Source organism: Patiria miniata, unplaced genomic scaffold, assembly GCF_015706575.1.
Source record: "Patiria miniata isolate m_02_andy unplaced genomic scaffold, ASM1570657v1 HiC_scaffold_25, whole genome shotgun sequence".
Classification (NCBI taxonomy): Eukaryota; Metazoa; Echinodermata; class Asteroidea; order Valvatida; family Asterinidae; genus Patiria; species Patiria miniata.
In genome coordinates this window covers 4,112,706-4,139,937 of record NW_024037064.1, presented here as the reverse complement: position 1 = coordinate 4,139,937, position 27,232 = coordinate 4,112,706, and the positions used below count along the sequence as shown (strand labels likewise).

Sequence of the window (27,232 nt, the reverse complement as noted above, 5' to 3'; positions counted from 1 at the left end):
AAAAAACAGTTAGAACAACAATTAAAATTTAACCTAGGTAATATATCATCAGATAATAAATAGGAAATAAAATGTTTTGGTTTAGAGATAAACCCTCCCTCCCTCCGAGGGGGTTTAAATTGCCATTTTAGCGACAAGTTGAACTCGATTTGGTCTTAATTAAAGAAACATTCATTGTTTTAGCAAGAATTAGTTAGACTGAATCAAGTTCAACCCTGCATCTCTTTATAGGCCGCCGTTGTCTGTAGTCTGTAATCTACATGTACATGTTACAGCCCATATATATTAGTATGAAACCCAAAACAAACACACATAACAAACAAACCCCTACATATCGCACTTTGAACCAGCCAGACGAAAGTAAACAAACAACATACTTCAAATTATCCCTGGACACTCTTCAAAATAGTGCACTTACATGTAGCCTAAACACTTTTTAGGGTCATTGCATTTAAATGATGATATTTTTTTAATGGATTGAGCAATTTCATTATTTTTTTTCATCTAAAATTAGCTTATGAAATTGGCTTTCCAGTCATTATTATTTTTGGTGCTACATATTTTTTTTTTTTTAAATATGAAACATATTTTTGTGGGTTTGGGTTCCACTTTTTTGACTCACCCTGTACATACCGGTATGCGTACGTACAAACACTGCCTTATGGGGTACCGGAACAATGGGAGGTACCCCACAAGGAATGCCCACCGACTTGCGGGGTACTGTTTTGGTACCCCACAAGTTTTTCACGAAATAGATATATGGATTTCATTAAAAACTAGGAATTATCAAGGTAGTTGATCCGTCGCACATGGAAGAGTTTTAGAAAAGGGATATTAAGTCCGAATCTCAGCCCAGGAAATTAATTCTGGTTAAAATAAGAGCATTTTGACATTTGTGTGCGACATTGCAAAATTTTAGTACACGAGAACAAAGGAAGTATCCCACTTCTATTGCTGTGTAAAGGGTGTGTGTACATGTAGGTGTTAACTTTTAACTACTGAAAATATCGTTGAGATTATCCCATTTTGCCTTTCATCATGTTCACAAATTTGGCCAAAAAAAACAAACTCATGTTGAACTGATGGATTTTCTTTAAATCAAAAGACTACCCTTTGAAGATACTTTTTAAAGAATATAAAACGAACTGTTACAAAAAGTGTTTTCACAAAATCTGTCATTTATGTGCGTGGATTACAGGGGTGTCATTGAAGAGGCCACTACACGGTGCAATCAATGTACATAGTAGCATCCAGGATTCACTGCATGATAGAACAAAGCAGATTCTTTTTTTTCCTACGTTTTTCTTTCGAAACTGGACTGATGTACACATTGGGGATAGAACAAAAGCTTAAATAACGTTTGTAAAAAATAAAGAAGTGTTTAAAGGATTTCAATTTTTAAAAGGGATTCCCTTTGTCACAATTGTGTAATATGAGGTTTACCACTCGCATCACAGCTGCGGTACTGGAACTGCAACCGATAGTGCATGAAACAGTCATCGGGTGTTACGCTTCCGCGTGACGTCATGCGCCAACAGCCAAAAATGACAAAAACGACAGCGCACTGTGCCTGGTAATCGACCGCCATTCATTGTACACAATTTTTTTTGTGCACAAACCAATTGCGGTCCTGGCCATGCCTGCAAGGTTGTCAGGTTAGCGGTTATTCCTCCTGTTTTCACTGCAATTGGTAGGCTGAATCTTCATCGTGGATCGTTTTTTACTTCAAGGACCTGTGTAATGGTTATTCCAGGCAAGTTTGGGGTGAGTTGCAGTTGCAATTAGTGTGTAACAGGGACAAAATTGAACATTTTCGAAAAATTTTCGCAATTTATTTTGGGACCTGCCTACACTGCTGGGTTACGTGAAAAACTATCTCCAGCCCTATTCGGCCATTTTAATTGTATTATCAAAATGCAAACACCTATGAAGCTGATTCAAACGCCATTGATTTTGTTGTGTAAGTCTCTTCTCCGTTCTCAGTGAACACAAAATTTGATATTTTTTTTGCTAAAAAAATGAAATTCGCCGGACTCCTTAACTAACATGACTAAAGCAACAGACGCCAGCAGTCACACTGAGTGTGCATGTCACTTTTTGTCAGTCACTGCTAAAGTAAAACTTTGTTATGTTTGTTTGTTCTTACATTTGGCGTGAAATCGGTGACAACAACTCTTGTACGGCCCGTAGTCAACTTTCGTCCTCAGGAAGCTTTCACAGACTTAACTGACGACAAAACTTTCCCTTTCTGCTGAACTTTCTTTCAGGAGTTTCATCCACATCACTTTGTCTACAATCCGGCCTCTTTTTTGTCTCGAAAAGTTGCATTGGCGGGCGCCCTCTCTAGTTCACGTAGAAATCTAATATTCTGAGGGCGCCCTTGTTAATTAACGGTGGGCCGGGGGTGGGATTTATGTTTGTGCGGGAAGACTTTTAACATTGAATGTAATTACCAATAATTTAACACCCTCCCCCAATAAAAAAAAAGTCTAGAATGTCAACTTTCATGGAAGAAATACTCAGGCTGACTCATTTGTTGGGACGTAAAAGAATCGTTGAAATGACCAAAGCAACGTAGTGTGTCAATCGCGAAACATAAATTTGATTTCAGATTTAGTTCTTTGATTTTCTTGCACAGGTTCTGTTCATTCGCCTATCGTTGATTTATGAAAGGGGATGAATTGGGGGGGGGGGTAATTTTTATAGCCGATATAGTTTACAAGTTCCATTTTTTGTTATTAATTGGGTGCAAAAACATATTTAAAAAGGCCTTTTGTTTTCAAATAAGAGTCACCTTGGTGTCGCTATATAAGCCCACAACAGCAAAACACTGCAGGTCCACAACAAAACAATATATTAAAACAATGAATAATTCCAGACAACTTCAACTTACTTTAGTCAGGTGGCTCAGCTTAGACCCAATATTTGACAAGATCGTGACCAACTGGTCCAAGGCACCAAACTTAGCAAATATGTTGTTATAGCCTTAGAAAAGATATTTTGAAGGGGTGACACCTGAAATTCTTTTGGGAAGGGTGCGTAATTTGCATAAATCGTTAATCCCTAATGTGTAATACATAATCAGTGGCATAGCCAGGAATTTTTCATGAGTAGGGGGGGGGGGGGCTGGGAGGGCTGGAACATATCATGGGGGGGGGGCGTCATGTAGATCAATGATATATTTTTTAGAAACTCAAAATCTCAGTGGGGGGGGGGGGGCGACACGACTGGGAGGCGACAAGATTTAATGTCGCCCCCCCCCCCCCCCCCCCCACTGAGATTTTGAGTTTAATGTCGCCCCCCCACGCCCCCCCCCTTCCCCCGGCTACGCCTCTGTACATAATGAAGTTGGTCCACCCTCATCTGTGCAAGTTGGTACATACAGATATTTGTTTTCACTTTGTTTCCTCGTATGTGTGGACATAATTCAATGATGATGATGCCACTTCAAGGTTGAGGGGAGGCATGTGACATGTATCGATAATACTTAAAAAAAAAAAAGCAGCAAAGATGGGAATTACATGACATACGGAATTATTCACATGACAGGAATTTAAGAGAAAACATCAAACACATCAAAACTTATTTCCCTTTATTTTACCCATGCACTTGGCCCTTTCTACAGTTTTGTTTTCTCATACAAAGCAAGCCGCAAAGAGGTCAGTAATGACACAAACAGAATTTTAGGGGAAACATCAAACACATGAAAACTTATTTCCGTTTATTTAACCCACCCTTGGTCCTTTCTACAGTTTTGTTTTCTCATACAAAGCAAGCCGCAAAGAGGTCAGTAATGACACAAACAGAATTTTAGGGGAAACATCAAACACATGAAAACTTATTTCCGTTTATTTAACCCACACTTGGTTCTTTCTACAGTTTTTTTTTCTCATACAAAGCCAGCCGCCAAGAGGTCAGTAATGACACAAACAGAATTTAAGGGGAAACATCAAACACATCAAAACTTATTTCCGTTTATTTAACCCACACTTGGTCCTTTCTACAGTTTTGTTTTCTCATAGAAAGCCAGCCGCAAAGAGGTCAGTAATGACACAAACAGAATTTAAGGGGAAACATCGAACACATCAAAACTTATTTCCGTTTATTTTACCCACACTTGGTCCTCTCCAAATGTCTGTTTTCCCCCTCATAATTATCCGTGATGAAGTAACGTACATCGAAATGTCTCGTATATTACCAATATCGTTTGTTAAAGGCATATATCATTTGCAATTATCCGAAAAGTAAATACCGACTAATTATCGACAAGCTTACTAAGTCTTGGATTATAGACTAGTACCGTACACCCCGTGAATTTATTGTAGATGAATCCCAACGATCAGTTTATATTAATAGTCAGGTGGCTTAGATCTAATTTTTGACAAGATCGTGACCGACTGGTCCAAAACACCAAACTTGGCAGATAGATTCTTATAGTCCTAGAGAAGATATTTAGAAGGGGTGACACCTGAAATTCTTTTACGAAGGGCGCCCAATTTGCATAATTTGTTAATACCTGCGTGTAATATATTTATTCCCATATGGGGGTATATTTAAAAAAAAAAATTGAAAGTGTATTTTGGGGATTCTACTTACATATCTTTACTTGAATAACATTTTCCAAAGCATATAAGTGATTGAATAAATATGAGGACATAGTTACGATCCAAAAATGGCTACTATTATGCCCTAAATTGCGCGCAATAACCTTGTCCCCAGATATCATCAATTAGTCTTGCCAAACATCAGCATTGATGAACTTCAAATTCACCAAGTTAAGTTGCTTACTGGTACAGTTACCCTATTAAACCTTATGGAAAAATCATGTGAACAATGATAACATTGTGATATTTAGCAAAGAAAACAAAAATGGGAAAAAAATGATGTGTCCTTAAATTGGGCTAACAAGTAGGTGAAGGTTTCCTAACATTGGAGACTGGAACAAGTTCAAGGAAATTCCCAAAATTATTGATGAGAAAACGTTTTGGCGTAGACACAACAACAATAATCTCTTATTTGGGAGGATTTCGTTAAACTTGTTCAAGTCCCCACATTACTTACCCTTCGCCTAGTAGCCCAATTTACAGACGCCTCATTTTCTCCCCCTTTTTGTCTTTTTGGCTAAACATCAAGATGTTATCAACTTTTACATGATTTCCCACTTATTTTTGTTAGGGTAACTGCGCAAGTAAGTAACTTTGTGAATTTGAAGCTCATCAATACCCACGTTTGGCGAGACTATATAGTTGATGATATCTGAGGCAAAGGTAAATGCGCGCAACTTTAGGGTAAAACAATAGCCATTTTGGATTGTTACTATGTCCTCATAATTATTCAGTCACTTATATGCTTTAGGAAATGTTAAAGTAAGGATATGTTAAAGTAAGGATATGTAAGTAGAATCACCAAAATACACTTTTCAAAAATTTTTTTTTTTTTTTAAATTTACCCAAATATGGGAATAAATATATTACACGGCAGGGATTAACGGTTTATGCAAATTAGGCACCCTTCCCAAAAGAAATTTAGGTGTCACCCCTTCTAAATATCTTCTCTATGGCTATTATACAAATATTGAGTGGCTCAGCGTGGAATGGGAGGAATATTATCACAAGGTAAAATCTGGACTTTTCCATTTCACGAGGCGAAGCCGAGTGAAATGGAAAAGTCCAGATTTGACCGAGCGATAATATTCCTCCCATTTCACAATTTAAACCCACTCAATATTTGTTTTATATAACTGACATATAGATCCTTGTCATTTGATATATTTGAACTTTTATTTCAATACAAAACTGGGGGAAAATGTATTTCTCTCTTTGAAACCACCCCTTCACGAAAATGTTTGAATCCAACGCTGTAGCGCTTACTCTTTGGAACAATACGCGCTACGCGCAACGCTGAACGCGCATACAAGCATACATTTGCACACAAATACCGCGTCATGATCCTAACTGTTGAATAGTATTTCCCATTCCCCATGGGCGGATAGTACTTTTTGAGCGGCGGCGTGAATGGGAGCAATAACAAATGTCACGTGATGTGAGTTCCACCAATCAAATGACAAAGATCTGTACGTCGGTTATATAAAAGAATTTATAACACCTCACCCACAGATTCTGTGTCTTGATTGGTCGAGAGCGAGTCACATGTCACTCTCTAATTTTGCTATCTTTCTGTGCACGGCCAAAAGTAATATACCCTTAGCAACCAAAGTACTATACCATTAGCAACCAAAGTACTATTTCCACGGCGCGGTATTTGTGTGCAAATGCATGCTGGTGTGCGCGTTGCGCGTTGTGCGTAGCGCGTATTATTCCAAAGAGAGCACGCCGCAGACTTGGGTTCAAACATTTCGTGAAGGGTTAGTTTTTAAGAGAGAAATACATTTTCCACCAATTTTGTATTGAAATTGAAGTTTATTTCAACTGTGTTCAAATTTAGATAATTTAAAATATTAAAATCAAGCAGAATCTATGGGTGAAGTGTTATAAAACAAATGTTGAATGCTTTATCTCGTGGTGAAGTAAAACTAGCCTCCCTTTGTGATCCATGGACCATTCTATTTTACCTCGGCTTCGCCTCGGGAAAATAGAATGGTCCATGGATCACGTCGGGAGGCTAGTTTTACTACACCACTCGAAGCATTCAATATTTGTATACTATCTGCCAAGTTTGGTGCTTTGGACCAGTCGGTGACGATTCCGATCGTATGCCACCTGACTATAACTGACTTTTGAAAAAAAGAGTGCTATTGACAAAATCGTGTGTCGCGATCATGTGTATTGTTTTTGTTTTCTCGAAAAGCGTACTATCCACTGAGCTGAAACTTCAACAGAATTTGAGTGGTGTTACCCGTTTTATTATTGGAAACAACCAAGATGCATGAAAAGCAAATGACCCCATAGGCTTTTTATAAGTCCATGCACACCCTGCCCGCGCCTATGGGGAAGAAAGATTCGAGCGTAGAAACCAGAGTCCGCCCTCTACGTCGCTAGCGGTGCAAATAGGTTGAAAATACCAAAAGCGAGTATACTAGGCATACATTATACAAATATTGAATGCTTCGAGTGGTGTAGTAAAACTAGCCTCCCGAGGTGATCCATGTACCATTCTATTTTCCCGAGGCGAAGCCAAGGGAAAATAGGATGGTCCATGGATCACCGAGGGAGGCTAGTTTTACTTCACCACGAGATAAAGCATTCAATATTTGTTTTATAACACTTGTCTTCACCCACAGATTCTGCTTGATTTTAATATTTTACATTATTTAAATCTGAACACAGTTGGTGGAAAATTAACAAAATTGGTGGAAAATGTATTTCTCTCTTAAAAACTAACCCTTCACGAAATGTTTGAACCCAAGTCTGCGGCGCGCTCTCTTTGGAATAATACGCGCTACGCACAACGCGCAACGCGCACACCGGCATGCATTTGCACACAAATACCGCGCCGTGGAAATAGTACTTTGGTTGCTAATGGTATAGTACTTTGGTTGCTATGCGCATAGTACTTTTGGCCGTGCACAGAAAGATAGCAAAATTAGAAAGTAACATGCGACTCGCTCTCGGCCAATCAAGACACAGAATCTGTGGGTGAGGTGTTATAACATCATCTAGCGGTCGCAACCGGGACTTCGCCACAGTTTGCTTTATTTATTGGCATGCATGCACATGTGCTGCAGGAGTCTGCGTGTGCGTTGTTGATTTGATTTTCTCAATACATGCACATGATAAAACCGAAATTCAAGGAAATAACGACCCACACCAGTTGAAACGATATTTGCGCAGTGATCGTGGGGCACAACGTTGTCGGTTTGTACTGCCGCGGTTTGCGTTGGTTAATGAGAAGCGGTCACAACTGGTTAATATAATTATTGTTGATGTACCCTAACGTGGCGCGGCCCCTAACGTGGCGCACTTTGATTTTTCGCCTGTAGCGCCTACCTAGAGCAAAAGTTCTAACTGAAATTTCTCAGAAAGTGAAATTTCATCAAGTTATAAACACTCCCGTTCATAAATCGCGAGTTTATTTACCCGCTACAAAGTTAAAAGAAAACATTATTTTGGCGTGATTTTCCGAGTTTATTTTCAAGTGCAAAGTGAACCCTTTGAAAATGCCCCGAAAAATAAGAAAATAATTTTGTGACAAACATCTGGCTGGGTATGCAAGTAGAGATAATAATGATTTATCAGAATTTATCAAGTTTTCAGAAATTCGTAAATGTTAATTTGGAATTTTCCGAGATTTATTTCAGTGGGGAACACTCCGCCAAATTGTGCCCAATTTCCGGACGCCACCGTTTTTTAATTTCGGCTTAAATTTTATGAAACCGACATTGTTCACAGCAAGCATTGATAAGGTATATTACGGAAACGTATTACCGCCACACATTTATTATTTTTTTTCCTGTACGTACGTGATAGTTTCACGTACGTACGTGATAGGTTTCACGTACGTACGTGATATGTTATAGGTTACACGTATACGTACATGATAAGTTTCACGTACGTACTTGATAAGTTTCACGTACGTACGCGATAAGTTTCACGTACGTACGCGATGAGTTTCACGTACGTACGTGAAAACTATCAGTATATCACGTGTTTTACTGCGTGCGTTTAGTTAGTCTGGTTCCCAGACCAAAAGATTCTGACTATTCCTGATGAATCTTAGGTCAGGCAGCCTCCGTGGCTAAAAATAAACATGACGACATTGATGGCCCTTTTTCAAAGCTCGGCTTCGTTTCCGATTTCGCTTTATCACGTTTAGCTTTTTAATGTTTTGATCAAACTTTAAGTTAATCACTTGCTTCGTAATATCATACAGTTATGATAATACAGTTTGATGTTTTTGTAAGATAACATTGACTGATGTTGATCTGGAATCTTCAAAATTAGGCACCCAAATAGCACTGTTAGCAGGCGGAGCCAAATGAAGACAGAGTTTTGGAAAATCTCAGTAATGGTCGTCAAATTCAAAATTGTACATGACGCAGCAAAAAGTTCGCCCATGCGATCCGATTATATATTTGATGCACAAAATCGTCGTTCAAGATTTCCAAATGAAAGCAATGAATATTAATTATCGACTCATTTAAAAAAAAAAAAATTAACAAGCAATTAGCAGTTAATTAAACCTATATTATATTCGGAAATACTCGGGCGCTATTTTGGTCACGTGACGTAAATTGTAATACAATGTATTACCGGAGGCCACCGGACCTAAGATTCATCGGGAATGAGCCAGAATCTTTTGGTCAGTGGGAACCAGACTAGCGTAGTTTCAGTTAGTCGCGGCATGTCAACTATCACGTACGTACGTGAAACTTATCATGTACGTACGTGAAACTTATCATGTACGTACAGTACGTGAAACTTATCATGTACGTACGTGAAACTTATCATGTACGTACGTGAAACTTATCATGTACGTACGTGAAACTATCACGTACGTACGTGGAAAAAAAATGTGTGGCGGTAATACGTTTCCGTAGTAAATGTACCAGTATTTCACGGCATGAATTTGAGGATTGTCAACAAAGAGGTTTGGCAACACTACACGAGGAAATTTGGGTAAGCTTCGAAGTGCGCCACGTTAGGGAACACGACGGACCACGTTGTAATGGCATATAGTTGTCTCTAGGCTCGGGGAAAGATATACGAAGTTCACTAATTTTCCTCTGTATTGACTAACAAGCCCCCAGATTGCAATTTCATGTCATCAAAGTCAATTTGAGCAGTGAGAAAATACAAGCATTTTCTTAGAAAACACTTAGAATTTTTCAGTCCAATCTCATTGAGCACCGTACACAGGGTGTTGAGTGAACTTCGTAAATGGAAATCTTTCCCTTCTTGGAGAACCAAGTCAATGCTGTCACCAAAGTATGCACAGTTTCTAATAATGTGCGCTTCCATGTACTATTCATCGGGTGATGATTGCCCTATCCGAGGACCGATTTCTCTTCTAAACTTACAAACTTATATTCAAATATTGGACCGAGCGAGCACAGATTATACACCGTCTGGGACTCTCCAAAGCTAAGCATGTTTCAAAGTGTGCTTCTGTATTTTCGACTTTCCTGCCTATTCTTTTCTCCTCATGATAGTCAGGTGGCTTAGACCCAATTTTTGATAAGATCGTGACCAACTGGTCCAAAGCACCAAACTTGGCAAGTATGTTGTTATAGCCTTAGAGAAGATATTTTGCAGGGGTGACCCTGAAATTCTTTTGGGAAGAGTGCCTAATTTGCTTATATCATTAATCCCTACCGTGTAATACATTTATTCCCACGTTTGAGTAATTTTTTTTTTTTGAAAAGTATATTTTGGGGATTCCACTTACACATCCTTACTTCAGTAACATGTTCTAAAACATTTAAGACTGACTGGATAATTATGAGGACATAGTAACGATTCAAAATGGCTACCATTATTCTCTAAAGTTGCGCTCAATAACCTTGCCTCTCCAGATATAATCAAATAGTCTTGCCAAATAGTATTGATGAGCTTCTAATTCACCAAGTTGCTTACTGGCACAGCTACTCGATTAAGACTTCATGGAAAATCATGTGGACAACAACATTGTGATATTTAGCCCAGAACACAAAAACGGGTAGCTTGATCAAGTCTTCCACGTCAGGCTTCAAGTAATTTTTAGCCCAATTTACAGACACCTCATTTGTTGTTTTTTGTGCGCTAAATATCAAGATTATATAATTTTTCACATGATTCCCATTTATTTTTGTTAGGATAACTGTGTCATTAAGTAACTTTGTGAATTTGAAGTTCATCTATACTGAGGTTTGGCAAACTACTTGATAATATCTGAGGGAAAAGGAAATGGATCTTTGTTATGTCCTCATAATCTTCAAGTATCCGATATTCTTTAGAAAATGTTATTTAAGTAAGAATATGTAAGTAAATTCCCAAAATATACTTTTCAAAAATAAAACATCTACCCAAATATGGGAATACATATATTACACGACAGGGATTAACGCTTTATGCAAATTAGGCACTCTTCCCAAAAGAATTTCAGGTGTCACCCCTTCTAAATATCTTCTCTGGGGCTATAAGAATCTATCTGCCAAGTTTGGTGCTTTGGAACAGTCGGTCACGATTCCAACCGTATGCAACCTGAATATTTGAAGTTGTCTTGAATTAATCAAAGAAGCTGAAGTTCTTGCAGACGCCGGGGCCACCAGAAATGCCTTATAAGACAAATTCACCAGGAAACAAGTGAAGACGACTGTTTTTAATACGAAATTGTAGTCTATTCATCCCCGTTGCCACTTTATAATACAAACAAGAAAAGAAAGAAAACACTGCACCCCTCCCATAAATGCGATCTAGCCCCGCCCCTCCACATAAGGAATTGGCAGCAACTGGCCTGTCGATGACCCCTTTCCTTATCCCCCAACAATAAATGCTTCTGGATCCATCAGTGATTTAGCTATCTAATCATTTTTTTCTAATAGTATGAAGTAAATTTGTGATTGGGTTGATATATTTTCTAAGGAATTTCTTTGGATATACTCATTACGAAGCCTGCATGCAACCGAAGTGGTGACCCAGCTGTAGAATTCAGAGGCGGGAGATTGGTCCATCACTGAGGGAGGAATGAAAGCATAACCAACAATCATCTAACCTCAAAGATTTCTCATTGATTGACTCTATTCATTGCATGCAATGATTTATTACACGATAATAATCATACAAAGTACACAATGTCAAATAACAATCCCGGACGTCTTAACTTTGCCCAAAATATCTGGAAAAACAAAAGAAGAGATCAGAAATGTTTCTGCACCAATAACAAATAATACAAATGACTTACAAATTCCAACATATCTCTACTCATAGTTAACCAATACACTTACTTCCGCCAAACGGTGCAAATATCAGATATTTAATTTTTATTTTCAAGGTAAGACAAGATAAGTTTGCGGTAGCACCGTGTGAATAAATCTCTTTTGTGAGTATGTGTGGTTCTGAAAAGAACCGGAGGGACTCATCGTTTCGAACAGTATGCTCTGCCCGTCGTCAGGAGAATGAGGGATTCCAACGATGATGCGATGTTATAAGGATGGGTGCGGTGAGGCGTGAGAAGGATGCAAACTAGTGAAGCTCGAAACCGGTGAAGCTGAGAAGGATGCAAGTTGACTGATTTATTCACATGGTACTACCGCAAACTTATCTTGTCTTAGTATCTTTCCACCATGCAAACCTTCAAATCTTATTTTCAAGTTAAATAAACAAATTGACTGTAGCAGGATGACCGTTCTGGATTAGGCCCTACTGTACTGGAACAGGAATCCGGAGGTCACAGGGTCAAACCAGCTCCAGTCAATTTCTTTGTTCAACTTTCACGTTATTATAATGCACCGAGTCAGTTCTCCTTTGTGGTTTATTTTTATGACAGAACCCAAACTATCCAGAAGTCAGCAGATTATCCTGACTTGGAGTCCGTGCCCGAGTGATGACCTTATCTTACAGAGTTGCACATTAATGATCACAAGATGAAAATCACAATGATGTAGTTTGTAAACCATGGCTTAAAGGCATAGGAACATTTGTATTTCATGCAATTTGTTCGTTTCCAATACATGTAATATCATCACTGTTCCACAGAAGAATACTCTCAATCTAACACGTTGAAGCTTTAGATATTATACTTTTTAAGAAAAGAGTGAAATATCCATGCACAAACTTTTGATCAATAAACACGATTTTGTCCATAGAACTTTTATTTCCAAAAATCAGTCAATTGACTTATCATTGGAAATCACATACATTTCTTGATTTCTTCTTAATGACAGCAAGCCAGATGGAATAATTTCACAGGGTGTTTAGTACCAGTACGATCTTTAATCCAAGTGAGCTTTTTGATTACAATTCGGTAGGTTACTTTTGGGATAAATGCAAATGATCCCATCCCATATCCCTTGAGATGTGTAAATTAATGAGTACAAAAATTCCCGTCATTTAAAATTGCAATCAGTTCAGCTTTGCAGTTACAGTGTGTAAATCTCATTTTAATCAAAATCTTCTTTCATGTGTCATGCCAGCAACAACAGTTAAACATTATTTGCATTCAGTTTACACTTCCAATGTGAATAAATCATAATGTTGATTCAAAGTATACTTTTTCTCTCCTGCAGAACTGCTTTTACCAAATAGAATGGTTGCATTTGGGCATGTTATAAACGACTGTTATCACCTGGGCAACTGCAAAATATCAAAACTGTTAGAAACAAAAGTGTCATTTTTGGTACGAGAAAATTGATCATACTTCGAACAAACAAATCTAGTGTCAATCAATACTTTGAAGAGGCTTGCAATGATAAAAACAATCAAATTGTCCACTTGTACCTATTTCAACATAATCAGAAACACAGAAACATTTTTGCGTGTACAACAAAATGCAACGATTGGTCCTGAATGAGCAAACATGACTGTCCTCTGACAAAAATGCATCATTTGGCAATGCAACATTCTACATGTATATATTATACATGAATTGTTTGACAGTATGAACACTGGTTTAGTAACTCTCAATATGGACATCGGCCTATAGTTGAATAGTAAACAAAATCCACGTTATACTGTCCTTACACAACTGGACCACTTTAAAGGTATATTACATAAACAGTCAAGGTTAAAGATCTATACAAAAGTTAGCAAACTGGAATCATAATTTTTGCCATTTTATGCATAATTTACATTAATTTACAGAAAGGATTTGATAAAGAATGAAGCACAAACACTCAAAAGAAACGTCTATTTGGAGGCACGTGAACTTGTCAGGATTTTTTTAATATGTACAAAACTGAGACAAATGCTATTCCGCCAAATGCGTCTCCTTTTTTGTTTAAATTTGAATGTAGTACTTCTGTTGGTAAAACGCAAAACAATTCAAAAGTAGCCGAGGTTTGGAGCATTATTGTGTATACTAAGTTTTGCACAGCACTGGTCTATGGAAGGGTGTCGTGCAGCCATTTGCGTGTGGTCACATTAATTTGTTTGAATGCCATATTACTACATTGATCAGATAACAGGGTAGGATGGAGGAGGCCTTTGTCACAAAAGTTGAAGACATCTCACGCAATTTTTACCTAAGATGATGCAATTCAAGATATTTTCTCCAAAGAAATGAAAAGGAGAGGTGGATTCTCCTGTTTAATTGACGATTAGATTGTAGATTTATAATAGTACTCATTGGTCACCCAAGATATTGATAGGATGTGTGGATGAGATGCCATGTGATTTGTATAACAGTTGTGAAATGGAGTAGGAGAATAAGATTGACACGTACTCCAAGAAACTAAAAAAAAATTCATACTTCTCAAAATAACTTCATACGTTGGACTCTGTGTTATGGTCACTGCTGGAAGTAGTTGGCACTTTATTGTAAGGCTGCATATTGGATGCACTATTGTCTCCATTAAGCTTCCTCTTTCGATACATCTGCATCAATATCAAAATCAAAAAGTTAGAGAGGCCTGATATATTTCGTCTTTAGCAAAGACTTCTTCAGAGGCAAATGATACATGGACAAGAAACAATCATGCGGGGAAATGCATACAGGCAGGGTTGAAAGGAGAAACACAAAGGAGGGATAGGGGGAGGTGGACAGTGGATGAAAGGAGATTAGGGATCAAATTTAGTGTGGTGGAAGTGGGGAACAAAAAAGCTGATTCAAAATGCCTTAAAAAACGTTATTTGGCAGTAGCTTACCCCATGACAAGGGCGAGACATTTGAGACCATTAAAGACCCCCCCCCTTTATATATTCTTAAACTTAAACACATCTCTCTATGCTGGCTTTTCCAAACAAATAAGGGTTTTTTTCTTCACATCTTCACATCCATTGAGTGGATTCCAGAGAAAATGTGTGTTATAAATACTGTATTATTATTATTATTAAAGGGTTTGAATTACAGGGGTTTGATTTGCTGAAACTGTTTGTGAAGTTACTTCTTACATTCGTTAGTACCCGCTTAAACTGCAAATATGCTAAATCTGCATTGATGCAACAGAGAAACATTCACAATCTATGAGAAATAGAGACTATAAGGTACCCTCAGTAACCTTCTCCGCAGCCAAACTGCGCAGAATTTGTTTTGCAATCTATACTTACATGTCCAGAGCAAACAAACACAATGACATTGAGGATGACTGAGATTGAAAACCCGACCCATAGCGCAATCAGAGGGACGCATAACTCATCAGGTTTGCTTGCAGTTGGTGGTACTTCGTTGGCCAAAACAAGCATTGTTCCTGAAGAGAAGCAAGAGGCAACCAGATATAATAGCCATTTGTGGTTGCGAATGCCTTAGCATCACTGTTGTTAGACAAAGTTAATCCGATATCGTACTTGGACGCTACAGACAGAGCAGTGAAATTCATGCACCCCAAAAACCATGGCTTTTTGAACGTTGTGTTTCTCAGAAAATATGCTCAGTATGATTGAAATGATACATAATAACAGAATAAGAAATTCTAAACTTCATGACAGAGAAAAATATTGCCGTTACTGGTTAGGGAGCGTCTCGTAAGTCGGGAACATTCGCAGTTCCAATGAAACGTGCCATGTTCGCAGTGGAACGCGGGAGCGTCATAGATCTTATATAGGACTATTGATATCATCTGACTTGATTCATTTGCAATCTAACTTGACTCAATTGATATCTGACTCGATCATGTGATAGAATCACTGAATTTCTTTTGTTCTACTACCCAATAAACCCCTTGTGCCGATATAGCACTTTATACCAACAGTCTCAAAGCGCTTTCAAATATTTACCCCTGTTTATCAGGCCATGAGACCAGCTATTGCAGCAGCTCAAGATCAGTGCATACTCATGGGTGGAGAGAGGCAATTGTAGTAAAGTGTCTTGCCAAAGCACACAAGCACCATGTTCCCAGTCAAGGTTCGATCCCATGTACCACAGCACGTGAGTCAAACAGTAACACTGTATAAACCATAGACTTCAGTGCTCCACAGCGCTTCGGGATGAGCAATCAAATCGTGTCATTTTCAATTCAAACAATATACTGATTGAGAGTTTATACTCTAAAAGGTGGCTCTGACATGACATTGCTACCTACCTGGATTGATAGAGGACTGAACTTCTTCGTAAGTTGCAGTTGTGAGGTGACTTTTGGTAAAGCGTACTTTCATGCGTGTGCCTTTGCCAACAACAACACCCATTGCCTCACACACGTATACTTCCTCATCATCAGCTACTGTCACTTGGACTGTTACTGAAGTTGAGTAGGTGTTCTTCTTCCTCAACGACCGCTCTGATTGATAGATTTCAAAACGATAGACAGATTTGAATAGATTTTGAAATTGACGAAACTGATTGAAAGAACGTACCACTCTAGTGTAACAGGAAAGAAAATTTGTCAGTAGGAAAGAGAGAGCTTTGTAAGGCTTGTATTTGGTCAAAGGACCTCAAAATAAGATCTCAAAACACCTTACGGCAAGCCTGGTACAGGGACTAACATCAGGACTGAAAGATCTGGAGGTATAGATACGGAAGCTTAAAGTGGCCATCCGTGATTCTGCCTTTCTGGGCTATGGAAACTTGTGTGGTAATAGTCCTCCGTATAGTGGGATATTATAAAAGACACTTCTTCCTTTCCTGAGAATATTATCAAAACAGTCAAAATCAAACAGCAATACATAACATGATGTTAAAAAGAGCACTGCTTACCAATTGTTGGGTAGGCATTGAGATCCCTCCATCCGCCCCAAAACACAAGGATCCACCTCAAATCCACAGCAGGTTTGACCTGCTCCATGACGCAGGTCAGGTTCTGCACTGTGCTGTCATTCCATACTCTTACCTGGCATGTTTCTGCATCATGAATGTCTGGATCACAGCCGATGATGGTAGGATATGGTTGATTTGGGGAAACTGTTGATAGGAAGAGTTGGGAAAGTAAACCATCAATGTGGCTGCAAACCCAAAAGAAAATTTAAATTTTTGGAGTGAGAAGGCCTTATTCTTGAGTTAGGGCCTGGAGCTAGCAGCCCATGACACCATCCTGTGGGAGCTGACTCATGGAAGTGCCAGGAGGGGGCGGATACGAGCCATGTACATTGACACGCTGCGACGGGATGTTGGTCTCAGTGACACAGGGGAGCTGAGGACCCTAATGCTGGATAGGGAAGAGTGGAGGGCACCAGATGGTGTAGGGTAGGCTGCATCCTCGCATTGCAATAATAAGTTACACAATTAATTTCTTAAACAAACAAGATTTTGTCTTTTGTTTGCATAGATCTACCAACGTTGCTATAGAGCACATGGTTATGTTTTTCCACTCATGTGGAAAGGAGCCCTGCTGATTTCCTTCGCCCTCATGCACATGGAATGAAAGCAATTTTTTAAAGTTTTTATTCTGTGCCCCAAAACCCCCACTTAGGCCAGAAAGTAATGCCCATGGCAATTTAAGGGGGTTATCTAAAGAAAAAAAGCGACAAATCCTGGACACATTGAGAGAAAATGACCCGATTATATGGACCCCTGTGTATTTTTAATAAACCTGCTTTCGCTTTTGGTCGTTAGGCCCATTTATGCTCATGCGTGCATAATTATAAATTTATTAGGAAAAAGGTTGCCAACGGTCTCGCAAAATTCCAAAAAGGGATGTCGTAAAAGGCACCCGGCAAAAAAGGCACTTGTTTAAAAACAAAAGGGCTGCACCTCTGCCCAGGGTACGTACTCATACATAGAGCGATTGTTTCTAGGTCTCCTCATAACTGGGTTCAGATCTTCAGTATTCCTGAGAGGAAAATTGTAAGTGGAAATCATGATTATCATACACTTACCCTTGTCACAAACTTCAACCTGTCCTGCTTCTACCATTTTCAAATACGGTTTCAGCTGAAAGTAGTAGGTTCCCTCATTGGAGGCGGTGACGTTCTTAACGACGAGATTGAACTCATTGTCGATATCATAGACACCCTCTGGGATCCCGTTTTGGGGAGCCACTCTTCCCAAGAAGTGCGAGATCAGCAGGGATGTCCTGCTGATTGAGCCATAGTACCAGTACATCGCTACGACAATTTCTGGGGAGAATTTGCTAGACTTGATCGGGGGACAGGGCACGATCCCACGTTGGCCTCGTTCCAAGAGCACCTTTCCATTGGTGTTCGCATGGCCGAATGCACCTAAACCAAATGAACGACAACAATTTCTGGTTTTGCTACATTGCCTAAAATCTACTCAAAGCAGCATTGCTCTTGCAGCGAAACGATTCCTTGACAGTTTTACTTTTTGCTGAAGTCAAGTTCTTTTTGACAACATTGTATTACTAATGATTGCAGTTACAGTGTCCAATCAATTTGGACTAAAACGCCGCTAGATTAGCCCTCATGGTCTTGTGTGAATTTTCATTTACAAGATTAGAGGAAAACATTGCAGCAGTTCACAAAGCATTTTGCAATGATGATTTCTACCCAGATGTAGTAAAGATTTCCCCAATGGTATTTGTCCGTTATTCACAGCCGGTTACATATAACCACATTGTTATTTCCTAATCAACCCCCAACAGTTTAGGACAATCAATTAAAATGCCAACTAAGATTTAATTTACACAATATATAATTCATGCATCGAGATAACACCATCTGTCCAGAAAATGAAACGTACCTGTAATGTATACCCTCGTGCGAGTTCCGTTACCTACTGCAACACCTATTGCCTCGCACACGCATTCTGCATCACCGTGTACTGAAGGAACTTGGATTGATGCTGAAGTTGAATAGGTGTTGTTCCTCATCGACGAACCTGATTGATAGATTTGCAATCCATCCATTAACTGAAAACATGTAGCTATTTGACACATGGGAATGCACTGTTCAAAGCCCACGTGTTTGAAACTAACAGACCCATGACGGACACAGGATTTTGTCAACAGGATCTTGATTTACCGACAAAAAAAAAAAAAAACGAACATTGGACGTGTTATTATTAAAAATGTATTAAATCATTCTATTTCAAAAAATAATTCTCTACAGCGGGCTATTTGTCAAGTAGTGGGATTAACTTAATGAGAGAAACTACTCTTTCGTTGTAAATAGCTGAAAAATTTTCCTTTAAATACTTTTGTGGTCTAAAGAGTATATTTAGCACATGCGCCTGCACTAGCTTTATTTCAAATCATATTCCCAGAAAGTGAAGGGAGTATCTACAATGGCTGATTATCTACTGAACAATACTCCAAATCTCAAGTTCTGCAACCATAGCAACCAACTTGTTCCACATATGCAGCGAAACCCGCTGTGTGGCCTTTGAGTTTTATGGGGCTAGGCGGAAACCAAGCTCCTTTCCCATTATTATCGGACCACCATTATTTAAAATTTGCCATTACCACCATTATTTAAAACGAGGAGCAAGTTCTTTCATTCCATGTCTTGAAAGTAAATAAATTTTATATTGCTTCAACAAAAGTTAGGCCTATTTAGAAAATGATACAATTTGGGGCATAAAACTCGAAAATAGCACGGAAAACAGAAACTTTAAAAAGATTGCTGCTTACCCGTGTAAGCCGGTAGAACTACAGGCCTTACTGCTGTAGAGGCCTTGAGTTCCAAAAACCTGTCCCTAAACACATGGATCCACCTCAATTCCACGGCAGGTTTGACCTGCTCCATGACGCAGGTCAGGGTGCGCACCGTGCTGTCGTGTCGTACTCTCACCTCGCACGTGTCTGCGTCGTGGTCTTGATTGCAGCCGATGACAGTAGGATATGGATGTCTTGGGGAGACTGTTGGTAAATGTAATGGACACCATTTTATTGGTTTTGCCGAAAAAAAGAACAAACAATACAATAAACCGAAACAGCTTACTTAAAAAACAAAAATAAGCTGCCCAGATTTCAGCCGAGTAGATATACTTCTGGAGAAAAGACACCTTCATTATTACCTCCGCCAAGGAGGTTATGTTTCCATCTGCGTTGGTTTGTTGGGGTGTTAGGTTTGTTTGTTTGTTTGTTTGTTGGTTGGTTAATTGGTTGGTTTGTCTGTGGACAAGGTAACTCAAACAGTTGTGGATGGATTTGCATGACATTTTGAGTAGGGGTGGTCCTTGGTACAAGTACGAATAGATTAGATTTGGGAATCTGGGTGCGGATCCAGGATATTTTTTTTAAGGATTCTCGACCACACTTGTGCAGAAAAGATTGTCTATATACATGTACGTACACGTGTGTGGGTAACACAGTGTGCAGTGTACATGTTTATGAGTACATAGCGCACACACCATATGGACTGCACCATTTGATACCGGTGGCCTCTGCAGAAGGTCGCACACAGTTAAAGTTAAAGAGGCAGTCACTACAGTGTAAAAGAATTAGTAAAAAAACCAAACTTATGTAATATTTCATGATGGTTTACAATTTGGAAGTCCATGGATATGCGAGTATTTCTTTAGGGTGTACTGACAATATGGCGGGGAATTGCTTAGCCTTGGCGGATGTTTGCACTCTCTGAGTGCTTTCTAGTTCTAGATGCAATCGTGCAACTGAGCGAGGTTTCCGTGGCAAGCCCTCCCTATTATGTGCATTTACATACGTTTTTCACTTGCACCCTCTTGTGATAAGATCCCTAATTCACCTATAACCGATGCAATATTTGTTACTGAGAAGCTTCATGAAATTGGGGAATCCAGTGAGCATGGTGAAGATCAAAATGTTGGAATTTTCTTTGTAAAAGCTTCATATAGCTGTTGTAGTAATGAGGAGACAATGGAATTCCACTTTTACTTTTGCAATTGAATTTGCAAAACGCTTAAAAGTAAAATTTGAAGCAAAAAAGTACATTAAAATCACAAAACAGGACTCACCCTTGTCACAAACTTCAATCTGTCCCTCTTTCATGCTTAATAAATGCGGTTTAAGCTTAAAGTAGTAGGTTCCCTCCTTGGAGGCGGTGACGTTCTCAATGACGAGATTGAACTCATTGTCGATATCATAGACGCCCTCTGGGATCCCGTTTTGGGGAGCCACTCTTCCCAAGAAGTACGAGATGAGGATGGATGTGTCACTTGTTGAGCCAAAGTACCAGTACATTGCGTCGACGTCTTCTGGTTGCGGCAGGGGACAGGGCACGATCCCACGTTGGCCTCGTTCTAAAAACATGGTTCCATCAGTGATCACTACGACAAATGTACCTACAAAAAATGAAGGACAATGATTTCTGCTTTTACTACTGTAAAACAAGTTGGGTAAAACACTGTTGGGCACAATGATGTTATTTACCCACATTGGTGTGAAGTTGTGTCATTGTTGGTTCTGGTAAATATTGACCAACTATTGGGAAGAATTTGCCCAAGAGTGTCAGCATGTGGTATGTTGACCAACATTGGTCTATATTCAACCAATTTGCACAACATATTTTGAGTTTACATTGCCTGAGAAATCGAAGTCAAATTCGTTCTGACAACATTGTATTGCCCGTGATTAGGTATAGTAATTTAAAGTAAACAAAAGTCCAATCAAATATTTGCTAAAATTTTGACTGAAAGTCAAAACTCTGCCAAAATTGCCCTCATGACTATGTGTGGACGCATTAAAGGAAATCCATTGTAGCAGTCTACAAAGTGTGGCTCAATGATTTCTCCCCCCGAGATGTACCGGTAGTCTGCATTTCCCAAATGGTATTTGCCTGTAGTTCACAGCTGGTTTAATTATTTACCACATAGGAAATTCCCGTCCAACCCCAAAGCAGTTCAGGACTTTAATAATCAATTTACCTGTAATTTGGTAAAAAGATTGAATTTACAGAGTTTACAACAATCCTGCATCTCCATCACAACATAAGTCCACAAAAGAATATATATTTTTGTAGTTACCGTACAGCAATGAAAAAGGCACCCACTGAAGTCCTACTCGCCTCATCAGTTCTGCCGTCACTATAATGAAAAAAAAGATGCAAACATCACATTAATTTTGTCGTAGATCTTTTTCCCAATCACTGCCAATACTTATTTTTATACATGATACGCTATAAATAAGAAAGGATGGTATGTTATGTACATGTATATAGTATAAATTGAAGACACATCAAGTAATTAACGACAGGAGTCTAGTCGAGGCAACCTCGATTAGAAAGAGTTTGGTTTTGGTTGCAAAAGGGTTATTAAAACAAAAGATTGATAATGAGGAACAATAGAAAATCCTTGATTTTTTCAGCATACATGTAAACAAACCTGGGTGTGTGGGCACGTTTGTCTGGGCGAATTTGCTTGTGAGTGGGGTGTTCACGAGTTGTTCACGAGTTGCTCGACCACGCGCCTCGCCCGCGCCTCGCCCGAGTAGCGGGACAAGGAAATGCCTCGTTGTAAAATACTAGTACCTTCAAGGCTTGATGTTCATCTGTCTCGAAACCTATACAAATTTCAAACGAGCAGCAAAGCTTAGACTTTTGAGTTAATCTATTGTGTAACATTCAGGACCTTTTTACTTTACATCCTTGTCACAGGGGTGTGAGTAAATAGCTGAAAACAGTTGAAAAAGGTGTAAAAAAAAACTGAACTTTGGTGGAAATCTCCTATACTTCTGTACACAGCAAGTGAGGGAAAACAGCTGAAACCCAAAACAAAAAAAAGCTTAAATTAGCTCTGAAGCTGAGATTCCACACCCCTGTTGTCATGAATAAATGCGATTTGATATCCACATCTTTTCTTTATAAATCTGCCAGGGATGCAGAGATACAAGTTTTTCTGAAATTGTCTGTTGTAGCTTTTATTCCAAATTACAAATAACGCATTGGCACCATCACGAAGGGCTAACGGACAAGAATGTAAGAAATGACAATTTCTTCAATTTGTTAACTCCTAATTTGGTTTAAAACATCATACAATGTACTTTAACATGCTGACATGCTTCCGAAAGCAAAACATCATTAATTCATACATTACATTAATGAGGCCAGGGCATGCATCTCTATAATTGCATTTTGCGTTTTCAAAATGAGACGCGAACATGCCTGCCCCTTGAATATGTACAAAACATAATGCAAGGGCATACGTAAAAGTAGGTCAACTGAGATGTTTGTTTTCACGAAGGGAAAGGCATCTTTGTTACATTCTCAGCTGCGCGTGCGTAATCAGGGTCCCGAATGGTGTCATCCTCAACACAGTCAAAGCCAAACCACTCATCAACGAGGTGCACCGGAGGCAGTTGAACTACTTACATGTAGGTCACACCTTGTGCATGAACCAGACAGAGCCTACACATATATATGCACTGTACACAACCAAGGAGGGAAAGAGACGTCCAGGGCGGCAACGCACCTCCTATCTACAGTTTGTGCAGTCCATCATGGGGGACCATGATGGTTCCGTCACAGCCATCATCATTGAGGATCAAGCCCAACAGAGACCTGCATGGCGACAACTGGTAGTCGACTGCTGCGCAGCCCACCGATGATGATGATGAATCATGCGCCCCTTTTCTATGAAAAAACACATTGAACAGAAGAAAAGGTGTAAATGTAGGAAAACTTAGATTGTCGTTTTCACGAAGAGATGGGCATCTTTACCGATTAATTTTGGCTAATTAACCACAGTATTAATTCTAGTTACTGGGTTCACATAAGGTTTACCCCTCAAAGAATCACGTGGTCAAAGGTTTCCTTGATACTGCACAAAGTTGTTGCAAAGTAGTAGTTTTTGCAGTTTTAAATATGAGAAATTCTATTGTGAAGTCTTAAAGTATCAGTCTACTTACATTCCTGTATAAAACTCTTATTTTTCATTATGTTACACATTGTATTTCCTCTCTTTCATTTCAACTCTTTACAGATATGGATTAATGTATCCACCAACTAGCATACAATTAAATGTGAAAGATATACAAGGTAATTAGAGCATTTAGTCCTGCTTACTGGACTATAAGTCCTGGTTATTGTCAAAATGGTATTGTTAAGAGGTGTGCTAGTGTTTGACTTAACCCTAAAAGTTACAGACCCACCTGCAGGTTGAGTGCCTGCAGTGAATCTAGTTGGTAAATAAATTGGTTGGTAAACATAAATATTGCGTACAGTGAAATGGACCAAACTTGGCAGATAGATTCTTATAGCCCAAAAGAAGATATTTTAAAGGGGCGACACCGAAATTCTTTTTTGCATAAATCGTTAATCCCTGCCGTGTAATATATTTATTCCCATATTCTGGTATATTTTTATTTTATAATTTTTTGAAAAGTGTATTTTGGTGATTCTTCTTACTTCAATAACATTTTCTAAAGCATATAAGTGACTGAATAATTAGGAGGACATAGTAAAGAACCAAAATTGCTACTATTTACCCTACAGTTGCGCGCACCAAAGAAATAATTCTTTGGTACTGTGTGTGAGAACTTTCTACTGTGTTTTTAAGAGAAAAGATACGAAGTTATCTAACAGGATGCATTTTGGAAATTCAATATGGCCGCTAATGACACAAAGAAAATAATTTTTGAAAGTCTGAATTGATGTAATTTAGTATTTGCATTAGTAATTCTACCGTACGATTACACCTGAATAAATTTCAATTCAATTTGTGCAAGGCAAAATAAGCTCAAAAATTATCAACCGTCGCGATAACCGTGCATTCCCAAAGTGTTGAGTTGATAGGTGAAACTGTTTATTGCTAAAGAGCCTGTGACAAATTTGAAGGAAAATGATAGAAATTGTGCTACTGAAATCAATAAACACCCATGCCAATAAATGCAGTGCAGTTAAATAACGTTATCTGAAAAAAGGGCAAAAAAAAGCCAGCTGAAATTGTTTTTCAACTTTCAAAATATTGATATGTCTAAAAATGTGTCTAAATCTCCCCATCCACCCTTTCACCCACCATTAAGGATAGTGATAATCAGTGATAAAAAAATCACTGGAGTTCATCTACACGTAGCTGAGATACGTAGTATGTGGATATGAATGAAAAATGAGATTTATGGTAAGTGAACATGGTATAAAAAAATACGAGTACAGTTCTCCATGAGCATGTTTATTTCATAACAATGCTTCTAATTTCAAATCAGGCAGCACTGATCCTTGTGTAACTTGTGGAGAACACAAATCAGGCCTTGCACCTTTAAATTAAATTCAATTTCACTTATTCTCATCATGTAAAACATGAAAAGGCATTATATAAATCTCAATCTAAATTTTTAAGGAGAAACATTAGGAATAAGACTATCAATTGGGACTTTAATACACCTTTAGATGGTTCAGGTTACCCTACATAAGCACAATTTATTTACAACATTACTGTAAACAGATCGAGGAATGATTAAAGCAAAAGTGAGTGTGCTGTCTTTAAAATTCAAGCTTCAAAGAAAAATTTGGGTAATTATGCAAAACCTACAAGTTGAGTCGATGCTGATGAAGGGGTGTTCAAATGTGTTAACATTTAACACCTTGTAATTAAGTGGAATAAATTGATTTAAATGAATAAAATGACCCTCAATCACGTTATTTTACCAAAAATAAGGTTTTTCAAAAAGTGATTTAAATCAGTGATTTTTATAAAACAATAGTTATATTGGCCAACCCTGTGAAATTCAATTAATCTATGTGTATGCATGTGACTGAAGAAGATAGAATTTAGAAACCCCAGGTCCTGACGGGCTTAATTACTGATTTGATAAGCAACCATGAAAAAACTAGAAATGTGTTTGTGGACAAACACTGAGCTGTTTTGACCAGTTTATTAATGACTGCTGTAAAGGAGTTTCATCCAAGTGGAATGAACATGTACATGCGTATGCTATACACAAAGTGTCCATCCTATGTAAAAAAAAAAAAAAAAAACATTTTCCATGACGTCATAATGACGTCACACATTTTTTTGAAATTTTCTGTATCTATCTACGACCTAACAAACCTTTCGCAAAAAGAATTTCGAATTAACCACGTTCCATTGATGATATATGAGTAAAAGTTAAAAAATAATTGAATAATTTATATAAAATCACATGATGACATCATCGTGACGTCACTGCAATTTTTGTCTTTAACACTTTCTGGAATATCTGCATACCGAGATTGAACCTAATCGGACCTCCGGTTCTCTAGATATAGGGACTTAAACTATGCAGTTTTAGGATGACGTCATGTGACACATGATGACGTTATGATGACGTCATGATTCGGCCTGTTTTCCAGGTTTGGAGTCGATCGGACCATATTTTATATAATTTTTGCAAAATTTGAAGAAAATATTAAAATTAATAAAAAATCAGATGATGACGTCACTTCAGATTTTGAATACTTTTATCTATACCTATCTACCCACCAAGTTTCATAACGATCAGACATACCCTTATATGTGAATCAAAAAATCACGTTTTTGATAACATCATGATGACGTCACACATTTTATAAAATTTTGTGCATCTATCTTTCACCTAACAAACATGTTACAAAAGGAATTTTGAATTTATCATGTTCCGTTTACATGTATGAGATATGAGTAAAAGGTCCAAAAATTGAATAATTTATATAATCACATGAGGAAGTCATCATGACGTCACTGCAATTTTTGTCTGTAACACGTCCCGGAATACTTGCATACAACGTTTGAACCCAATTGGACTTCCGGTTCTGTAGATATAGGGCCTTAAAGTATGCACTTTTAGGATGACGTCATGTGACACGTGATGACGTCATGATGACGTCATGATTTGGCATACATTTTCAGATGGTGGTCTAAGTGTGTGTCAGGTTTGAAGTCAGATATTCTCGGAAATGGAGCCCCTTTAAGTGGCTAATTTCGGCATAAGACCTCACGGGAATAAGCCCATAACGAAAATGAAGAGTGCCCAGGAAGGTGATACTCAGGATGATGACATAAAAATATGTTTTATTTGTAGATATTCTTTCAAAGACAGCGTTTGTTAGGAAACCCAAAATACTGCATTTCGAGATATTCTCGAAAACGGAGCCTCGTTAAGTGGCTTATTAGAGCAGAAAACCTCATTGGAATGAGCCGATACTGAAATAACGTGTGCCCTAGCTGGTGAGTGATGATTAGGAAGATGAAATAAAAATATAAATTATTTCAACGTGTGCGGTACACTTTCTTTCAAAGACGACGTTTTATAGGATACCCAAAATACTGCATTTCGAGATGCAGGTTTTGTATTCTCAAAAACGGAGCCCTTTAAGCGGCTTATTAAAGCAGAATGCCTAATTATAATAAGTCTTTACTGAGATTATTGTACCCTGGAAGA

The 27,232-nt window shown here is 38.4% G+C and overlaps 1 protein-coding gene across 1 annotated transcript; it reads right to left on the bottom strand.

The window, feature by feature from the left end:
• Positions 1-12,823: 12,823 nt before the first annotated feature.
• Positions 12,824-22,537, bottom strand: LOC119733174. Its single transcript, XM_038206752.1, has 10 exons — positions 22,222-22,537; positions 21,865-21,924; positions 20,857-21,183; positions 19,553-19,780; positions 18,664-18,801; positions 17,841-18,182; positions 16,723-16,926; positions 16,112-16,306; positions 15,141-15,280; positions 12,824-14,468 (listed from the first exon to the last, which is right to left on the bottom strand). The coding sequence occupies exons 2-10, from the start codon at positions 21,908-21,910 to the stop codon at positions 14,358-14,360; spliced, it is 1,731 nt and encodes a 576-aa protein (XP_038062680.1). The 5' UTR covers positions 21,911-21,924; positions 22,222-22,537; the 3' UTR covers positions 12,824-14,357.
• Positions 22,538-27,232: the final 4,695 nt, after the last annotated feature.

Bases quoted from the DNA above. Each gene is read 5' to 3' on its own strand.
- LOC119733174 (XM_038206752.1), bottom strand. From the start codon at position 21,910: ATGAGGCGAGTAGGACTTCAGTGGGTGCCTTTTTCATTGCTGTACG. The intron at 19,781-20,856 runs GTGAGTCCTGTT...ATTTACCAACAG, and splicing joins GATTGAAGTTTGTGACAAGG to TCTCCCCAAGACATCCATAT. The intron at 18,802-19,552 runs GTAAGCAGCAAT...TCTATCAATCAG, and splicing joins AGTTCTACCGGCTTACACGG to GTTCGTCGATGAGGAACAAC.